Raw genomic sequence first — 9,446 nt, 5'->3', positions numbered from 1 at the left:
TCTGTTAGCAACACTGTTTCCAGCACAAATCCAAAACACTGCCCCACACCAGCTACTGTGAAGAAAAATAACTCTATCCCTGCCAAAACCAGCACAGGAACTCATAATTATTTTTACTTAGTTCATCTGTGAAATCAGTGTTACATTACTTTTTTTCCCCTGCAGACATCTCTTCAAATTCTCTGACATTCTGTCTCACTTGAGTTCTGTATTCCGGAGCTTCTGGAACCTGTTTGTTAAAAATTCTTTCCCTTCTTATTCTGTGTGTCCTATTGCTCAAGTGCGTAGAATGGTACTCAGTCACGATTTTTATATAAAAATAAAAAAGTGCTCTAGACTTCAGTAAGAAGCACTTCCTTTTTACTGATGATATTCAGCATTGTGATCCTTCCAGTTGTCCCGTTGTACTTCCTATTGCTTTTTAAAGCATAACTTTTGGAAACATAATTTTTGTAACATATAGCTTTTAAGTTGCTTTGGTAGAAGCACAGTGGGACGATGTATTTGAATATAAGACTTTAGGCTTCGTGAAAAGTACCGATTCATATCCAGTGCTGAAAATAAGCAGGTCTCTTTTGCCACTGTTTCTGTATCCTATTGTTAGCGTTTGAAGTTGTAAATGTGATGAATAGTGGGGAAACTGTATGGGTGTGTTGTTATAGCTGCAAACTTTAGTTGCTGTTGAATAGCTGCTTGATTAATCAGCTTATTTTTCTAGATGTAAAGAAAAGAAATGTGGTGTATTATTTCATTGTGTGTTAGGCCTCCAGAATACGTATAACTACTTTTCTTTTTCTGTAAATAAATCAGCACCATTATTTGCTGGGAAAAAATGTTACCAAACTTGGCTTATACTTTTAAAAGGAGAAATAGCTTAGCTCTGTCCCATCTAAATATTTGTCCCTTGCATTGAAACAAGGTGTATTAATAAGAAATTGGATGTTTTTGATTAGGTACATTCACAGACCGGTCAACCCTGATGACCCTCCACTAGTTGAACAACCCAAGCCACTGTATCCTTATCGCACGATAGGTTGTATCTTCAACCATCAAAAATTCCTTGGAAATTGTCAGCCCTCTGACGCTGTTGAGGTCTGTGTGTTCCACCTGCACGATGAATCTAAATGGAAACCCATGAGTGGAGAAGCAATAAAATCCGTATGTTCCCCTGGAACATCTTCAGTTCCTCCTTTCCCTCCTCTGTGTGCTTCAGCAGTAGATGCTGCGGTAACAAGCAACGACGTAGAAGTGCAGCTGAGAATACTGGTCTCTGAACACAGGAAGGTAATACTATTTAAAGAGTGTCGTTGATACGTTGCAGGAGTGAAGGTGCATGTTTTTACTGTATGCTTGGTTTGTATATCCATTTGTTCGTTCATATACTCACGTCTTTGCAGAGTGTTTTCCACCAGCCTTTGCAGGAATGTGGTATGTGGAAAATGAAGTAACTGAAGAGTTGTTTGGAAAGGCTGTACTGAGCTAGTGCAGACATCGGTCTCACTCTTTGTGGTGGAGTTTCTGTAGTCTCGTGTGTGGGCTCTTCCCCCCACCCTACCTTTGCCTCTTGTTCTAGGTCTGTAACCTTCAGCTTACTGGCACCTGCAGGCTATCTGTGTGGGGTCTGTAAGAGCTGGGAAGATCAAGTCTAGTTGTCAGTGAGCTTTGCCTATCCATCCCAGATGGTTTTGGTCCCTAGTTAAAAGCAGGCTTTCAGCTTTCATGATCCCACCCTCACGGCTTTACGAAATCGGAGGGTATTTTTAGCAGTTAGTTTTGTCCTTTATCAGGATTTTAAAAAAGCGTGATGTGCCAGACATGATTCTTCCTGTGCTGGATATGAAGGAGATGATATTTAAAATCCCTGTTGACTTATGTCTGGTTTTAATGGGGGTTTTTGGTTGGTTTTGTTTTTATCTCCCCACACAATGCTCAGCTTCTGAGGTGGCAAGTAATTCTCAGAGTATGAATCTCATGTGATGTTGCATACACACATACGTACATACACTGTAGATTTTTCTACTTTGCCCTTGTTGGGATGGTAGGGGGAAGGTGCATACACACGTGTATGTGTTTTGGGGAGCTGTTGTGCATTGTTTTTTTCGGAAGTGGGTTTCCATGGGAGACATGAGAAAAGTGTGAGGGGAATCTTCATTGGTCTTGCCCAGATTTTTGCTGTGCATTTATGCACTGTCATCTTACATGTCACGCAGAGATACTGCAGCTAAAACATCTGTTTTCAACTCTGCTGGTCTGGTTTTAGTCTAGCAATATAGCTTCATTTTTTGGTAAATGTTGGCTATTTTGTTGATGGTGGTTGATTCTTCTGGTTGGTGTGTGAATCGAGACACAAATCTTACTGCTTCATGGATTTACCTCCATTAACTACAAATTAAAGAATTGCCATGGATTTATTTGAATCTGTACAGTATACAAGTTTATTAATATCCTAATGTTCATGCTGCACGGTTGTCATCATTCTGTGACTTGCCTCACAGGATCTTGGCCTTTCTACTGTTTGGGATGACCATCTATCCTATCTGTTGTCACCAGCGTTAGCAGCCTATGAGCTTGAACGTACAACAGGCATTTCTGCAGGAAATGAAGAGTTTCAAGATGCTGTAAGAAGAGCAGTACCCGACGGTCACACATTTAAAGGGTTTCCCATCCATTTTGTGTACAGAAATGCCAGGAGAGCATTTGCCACATGTCTTCGGTAAGTTTAAATGTAAAGATATGTATGTTAAAACCAAATAGTAATACTTAATTAGGAATTGCAACTCATTTTGGGTTGGGTTTGTGGTGGGTTTTGTTTTGGTTTTAATAATGACATTTAAAGAAAATTAGTTTCCTTAAATTAGAACAAGAAAAAGAGCTGTGTATGTAATGGGTCAGGGGGCACAGAGTTTTTATGTTACATGGGTGAGTTCAGTGATAATGAACTTCTCAGAGGTTAGATTAAACCACAAGGAGTTAATTTAATTTATCTGTAGTTGTTAAAAATGATCAGTGATGGTCTTGTTTTCCTCCAAGGCAACAGCCTCTACCCCATAGAACAATATTATTTGTGATGACAGACTCATGGCACTCACTGTTATTTGAATGTCAGTCACATTTGAAATAACTGCACATATGTAACTGAAAATTTTAATAATATCTTAGTAATATCTGTTACTCTGTTTTTTTTCTTTTTGTCAAATAGGTCTCCTTTTTGTGAAGAAATAATCTGTTGTAGGGGAGACCAAGTGCGACTTGCGGTTCGTGTACGAGTGTTTACGTACCCTGAATCTGCATGTGCTGTTTGGATCATGTTGGCTTGTAAATACCGCTCTGTCCTTTGAAAAAACCCAAAAGCAGACCTTTTTAGATCTGCAAAATAATGTCTGTGAGTATAAAATGCAATTAAAAACTAATCTTGTATTTTATATAAATGCCACTGATTTTAAATACCACCCTGTGTGTATTGAAGAGGATTGTGTACACAGTAATGCTTGTATTTATAAAGAGAATTTATTCCTATTTTTATTAAAAAGTTACTTTTAATACTTACAGGAATGTGGGTCAAGTTACTAAAACATGTGCATAAAATACTAGCTTCTCTTCTGCAGTTCTGAACTGGTGAGGGGATTCATTTAGAAGAAAGTCAGGTTTACCTCTCCAGGGTAAGAGACTCTGTCGTGGTTTAGCCCCAGTCAGAAACTAAGCACCACGCAGCCAGTTGCTCACGTCCTACTCCCCCACTGGGATGGGGAGAAAATTGGAGGAAAAAGAGAACTCGTGGGTTGAAACAAGAACAGTTTCATAATTGAAAAAAAATGGGGAAAAATATTATACTGATATAATAATAAGTAATGGGAAATACTAATACTAATAATACATAATGAAAAACAAAAAACAAAGAAGAAAAAATGTGATACAACCACTCACCACCTGCTGACTGATGCCCAGCCAGTCCCCAGACAGCTAGAACAGGAATCAGGGCCCTGGCCAACTCTCTGCATCTTATATACAGAGCATGACATTTGATGGCATGAAATGTCCCTTTGATCAGTTTGGGTCAGCTCCTGGCTGTGTTGTCTCCCAGGCTCTTGTAGAGAAGAAGCTGGGAACACAGGGGCATTAGCAGAAACTGAAAAGTCCTTGGCTTGATATAAACATTGCTTGGCAACAACTGAAAATATTAGTGTGTCAACATTCTTTTCTACACAAATCCAAAACATGGCCTTATAGTAGCTACTGTGAAGAAAATTATCCAAGCATGTTCTCCACCCATTATTCCCTACCATTCATGTCATGCTCAGGTCCCACACTATCCAATATTTCTCATTAACCTCCTTCCTCCTTCCCATCCTTTGATATAACACAGACATATCATTCCCTTAGTCTATGGACCATCCTTATAAAATGTCCACAAAATGTGCCTTGAGTTTGTTTATTCCACAACTTTGGGCTCTGTCGGTTCTGGTGGTCACTCAGGACAGGAGAAGTGGGGTGCTGTGTGGGGTCATTGGGTGCCAAAGCCAAGCCAGGCCGGGTCACTGCTGCACTTGCACTGCTTCCTGTCAGGCTGCTTCTCCACTGGTTTGGGTGGTTCCTGCTCTGGTGATTCCTGCAACTCAAATCCTGAGTTACAACAATTTAAAGGTATTTTCTGTTGCAGTCTCCACCCCTGGACATTTTGGGCCAATTCCTAGGGTTTAACGTTGCAATGAACTCTTCCCCTTGCTCCTAGCCTGGCTAGCAGTAAGGGGTTCCTGCTATAGTAATGATGCCATACAGTGGCAGCGTCATATAGAGACATCAATATCCATCATGCAGTTTAATTCACTGGCTATTTTCCCCCAGAATCAAACCTCCTTGAGGTACCCATTGGACTTCCACATCCTTTCCACATCACCCATCAAGTGCACAGTCGTCCTTGAGCAAAAGCAGTCCCACAGATGGGTTTGCCTTTGTCTGAGGCAGGAATAACCCAGACTCTTTTTTTCCCAGTGTATTTTTCGGGTGCGCTACAGGGTCTTTCTGCAGTATGTAGAAGTTTTGGTCAGACCAAGCCAGCCCAATTGGCAGATCCTCTAGTGCTGACCAACCAGGTGGCTTTTGCTAAATGTGTGTCCCAGTGTTTGCGAGTCCCACTCTCCATTGCTCTCAGGGTGGCCTTTAACAGCCCATTGCACCGTTCGACCTTCCCAGAAGCTGGTGCATGACAGGGGATTTGATACACCCACTCAAGGCCATGCCCTTTGGCCCAAGTGTCTAGGAGATTATTTTGGAAATGACTCCCATTGTCTGACTATTCTTTCTGGGGTGCCATGTCGCCACAGGACTTGCTTTTCAAGGCCCAGGATAGTATTTCGGGCAGTGGCATGGGGTACAGGATATGTTTCCAGCCACCCGGTGGTTGCCTCCACCATTGTGAGCACATGGCACTTGCCCTGGCGGGTTTTGGGGAGGGTGATGTAGTCAACCTGCCAGGCCTCCCCATACTTATATTTCAGCCATCGCCCCCCGTACCAAAGAGGGTTTACCCTCTTGGCCTGTTTGATGGCAGCACATGTCTCACAATCGTGAATGACCTGCGCAATAGCGTCCATGGTCAAGTCCACCCCTCGGTCACGAGCCCATCTGTACATGGCATCTCTCCCTTGGTGGCCCGAGGTGTCATGGGCCCACCTAGCCATAAACAGCTCACCTTTATGTTGCCAGTCCAGATCCACCTGAGCCACTGCAATCTTAGCAGCTTGATCCACCTGCTGATTGTATCGATGTTCTTCAGTGGCCCAGCTCTTGGGTATGTGAGCATCTATGTGACACACTTTTACAACAGGTTGTCGACCCAAGAAGCAATATCTTGTAATTCTGCAGCCCAGATGGGTTTGCCTCGGTGCTGCCAGTTGCTCTGTTTCCACTGCTGTAGCCAACCCCACAGGGCATTTGCCACCATCCACGAGTCAGTGTAGAGGTAAAGCACTGGCCATTTCTCTCGTTTAGCAACGTCCAAAGCCAGCTGGATGGCCTTTACCTCTGCAAACTGGCTGGATTCACCTTGGCCTTCAGCAGTCTCTGCAACTTGTCGTGTGGGACTCCACACAGCAGCTTTCCACCGCCGATGTTTCCCTACGATGCGGCAGGAACCATCAGTAAACAGGGCGTACTGCTTCTCGTTTTCTGGCAACTGGTTGTACAAAGGGGCTTCTTCCCCCCGTGTCACCTCCTCTGGTGACATTCCAAAGTCTTTGCCTTCTGGCCAGTCCATGATCACTTCCAGGATTCCTGAGTGACTGGGATTTCCTGTTTGAGCTTGTTGTGTGATCAGTGCGACCCCTGTTGTGGCATGAGTTGCATGATGTGTAGAGGGGACTCTCTCTAAACACCCAGCCCAGCACCAGCAGTCGAGGTGCTAGGAGGAGCTAACTTCAGTACCAACCACATCTGAAACAACACAAACCCCTTCATAAGCTACTAGTATTTCTTTTTCATTTGGTGTATAATGGGCCTCAGATCCTCTGTATCCCCAGCTCCAAAACCCTAGAGGTCAGCCTCAAGACTCCCCTGGTGCTTTCGCCCCAGCTACGGTGTAGAGCAGCATATCCCTTACATCTCGTCCTGCCCGGGCTGGCCTAAGGGCTACTGCATGAACTACCTCCTGTTTGATTTGATTCCCTGGTTCAGCTGCATTACCCATCACCGGCCTGCACCAGGGTTTGAGTAGCCACAATACCTGTTGTGGGGGTTGGAGTAGCTGCACAGTGCCTGCATTCACACCCAGCACCGGTAGCAGATGGGGTGATATTTTTAAATAGTTGTTTAAGCCTAAGCGAGACTAGAACCAAATTCAGGAACATCCTGGTTCCCAGCAATAGGACATTCCAAGGATATTCAAATTTTTCAGCATACTCACACGCTGTTGTAATTGGATTGGTAGGGAAGGGGAAGATGTGGGACGGTGTTTCCTCGATAGGTTGGCTCCCCGAAGAGAAGAAGTAAAAAGTGTAATTATTAATAGTTTCCAGAAGATGTACGGAGATGTCTTCTCCGCAGGCTGGCTCTCCCGGGAGAAACGGGAAGGCATGTCATTGCTAATAGCCTCCAGCAGGTAGCACCAGCGGTGCGGCGATGGCAGCGGTACTGACTGCAGGTACCGGGCTGTTCTGTGTGACATGATCCTGCCCAACACCACCCTTGAACCAGGCTCCGGAGCTGATAATCAGCATCACAGGCAACAAGCAGGGTGTTACATCCCACACTCCTAATCACAGCTCCAAGAGCAAAGCAACCGACATGGTGACCAGCAACCACCAAACCAGTACCATGAATACCTACACCAGTTCTGTTTTAACACACTCTGATCAAATCTGTCATCATCTCCTTTGAGCCCCACGCTGGGCACCAAAAAAGGGGTGCCATGGTTTAGCCCCAGTCAGCAACTAAGCGCCACGCAGCCACTTGCTCACCTCCTCCCTCCCACAGTGGGATGGGCGAGAGAATTGGAGGAAAAAGAGAACTTGTGGGTTAAGAACAGTTTAATAACTGAAAATAAATGAAATGAAACAAGATAAGGATACTATTATAATAATAATAGTAATAATAATATGTAGTAATGGAAAAGACCACTACTACTAAGTATGATAATATATAATGAGAAGGAAAACACCAACAAAGGGGAAAAAAAGAAAAAGATACAGCCACCCACCACCCGATGTCCAGCCAGTCCCCAGACAGTGAGAGCTGGAGTCAGGACCCCCAGCCAACTCCCCCCAACTTACATACTGAGCATGACGTTTGATGGCATGCGATGTCCCTTTGGTCAGTTGGGGTCAGCTGGCTGGGCTGTGTCCCCTTCCCAGCCTCTAGCAGAGAAGAAGCTGGGAGACGGGGGCAGCATCAGGAACTGGAAAAGTCCTTGGCTTGATATAAACATTGCTTGGCAACAACTGAAAACATTAGTGTGTTGTCAAAATTCTTCTCAGCACAAATCCAAAACACAGCCTCATAGTAGTTACTGTGAAGAAAATTAACTCTACCCCAGCCAAGACCAGCCCACTCTGTTCTCCCTCTCCCCTCCCCATAGCATGCCAGCTGCACTTTGTGAGTGACAGATCCAGAAACGCTGGCGTTTCACCATGTGTCCTTTCCACAACAATATTTATTTCTGTCTCTCTTGGACCTAGCAATAGCTTCTACCTTCACCCTCTAAGAACAGCTGAGTCAGGCACAGGTAAACTTGTTAATCTATAAATGGAATGATTTTAATGTTTAAACTTCAGGCTTGGTTACCTGGACATGTGAATAGCTGTGCTGGGTGGTTTAACCCGGTGCCTTTTTCCTGACGTTAGCTAGGAAGTTTCTGGGGTAGAAGTTGTGGCCAGGCTACTTTGCTTCACAACCATTCATGATTTTGTCCGATTCTGACACCCAGATCCGTACTTAATCATCCACCTATGGTTTTGTTTGTCTTAAACCTGTGGATGATGATTTTGATGAGCGTCTTTTAGTCTTCATGCCTGGAGAAATGGCAAGCAGTTGGACTTACTGAACTCCATACCACGTCGCTCGTGTTTTTCACCATGGGGACTCCAGCCGTCTCTCTTTGAAGCTGAAGGATCCCAAACGATTTGCTTTCTGCTGTAGAAGCCATTCTTTCATTATCCATGGCCACCTCCTGTTGTCCTACTTGCAAGAAAGACCCAATGCTCTCCGCTGGTGCTCGAGCAAAAATAAATAACTAATCCTAGAAAAGCTTGGAACACGTACAGCAGGAGTGAACGTTGGCATTTTGCACGTGTGGTGTAGTTGGACGTGGGGTAGGGTGACACTGTTTTCAGGGGGTTTTCCCCTGGAGTGTTAAACACTGCCTACTGCAGCACTTGGGTTTCACCTTGAGACTTCGAGGGTGCGTTATGGATTTACTGGCCTTGCTCCTCACAGATTTAAAATCCTGTACTAATCTGGTTTTGTGTTCTCTTCGTACCCGAAAGATCAAAATGGATTAATTTCCCTGTTCCACACCATACAGGACGCTGACCAAAGCTTTGGAGGGCACAGTTGTACCCGACACGACGTGGAGGGCTGGACCGTATCGTGTGGTGGATATCGCTAAATTAAATAGCTTCTGGGAGTACTCGTCGTCTCCCACCTGAGCGGCGTATGTCACCGCAAGAGGAAGAAAGTGCCCATGTTCCGGGTAACTAAAAGGGACACGGGGAGCGTCGTTCGGCCTTCGCAGCACGAAGCGGGACGCGGCGCAATGCTCCCTCGCAGCGATGCTCCATAGCCCTTCACACAGAGCGGGTTCTGGGGTGAAGTTTGAATTTCCTTTTACATACGCTACGGACTATCGTAGAACACTTCAGGAGAACACCCGCGTTTTGGGGGGTGGGTGGGGTGGTACCAGCACCGGGCGCAGAAGCAGCAGCCCGAGGGTTATGAGCTAAGCACACCACACCGCT

At 44.8% G+C, this 9,446-nt stretch overlaps 1 protein-coding gene across 1 annotated transcript in view; it reads left to right on the top strand.

The window, feature by feature from the left end:
* CEP76 (centrosomal protein 76kDa) overlaps positions 1-3,390 on the top strand; it is a 13,480-nt gene extending 10,090 nt beyond the window's left edge. The window contains exons 9-11 of the mRNA XM_010159559.1: positions 954-1,284; positions 2,496-2,713; positions 3,200-3,390. Of these exons, the coding sequence (XP_010157861.1) occupies positions 954-1,284; positions 2,496-2,713; positions 3,200-3,338 (688 nt within the window). The 3' untranslated portion in view covers positions 3,339-3,390. The remainder of the gene's footprint in view (positions 1-953; positions 1,285-2,495; positions 2,714-3,199) is intronic.
* Positions 3,391-9,446: the final 6,056 nt, after the last annotated feature.

The sequence above is a fragment of the Eurypyga helias genome, unplaced genomic scaffold (assembly GCF_000690775.1).
Source record: "Eurypyga helias isolate BGI_N326 unplaced genomic scaffold, ASM69077v1 scaffold509, whole genome shotgun sequence".
Lineage (NCBI taxonomy): Eukaryota > Metazoa > Chordata > Aves > Eurypygiformes > Eurypygidae > Eurypyga > Eurypyga helias.
Note: the sequence above shows the minus strand (reverse complement) of the source record. Positions and strands in the feature narration are given on the sequence as shown.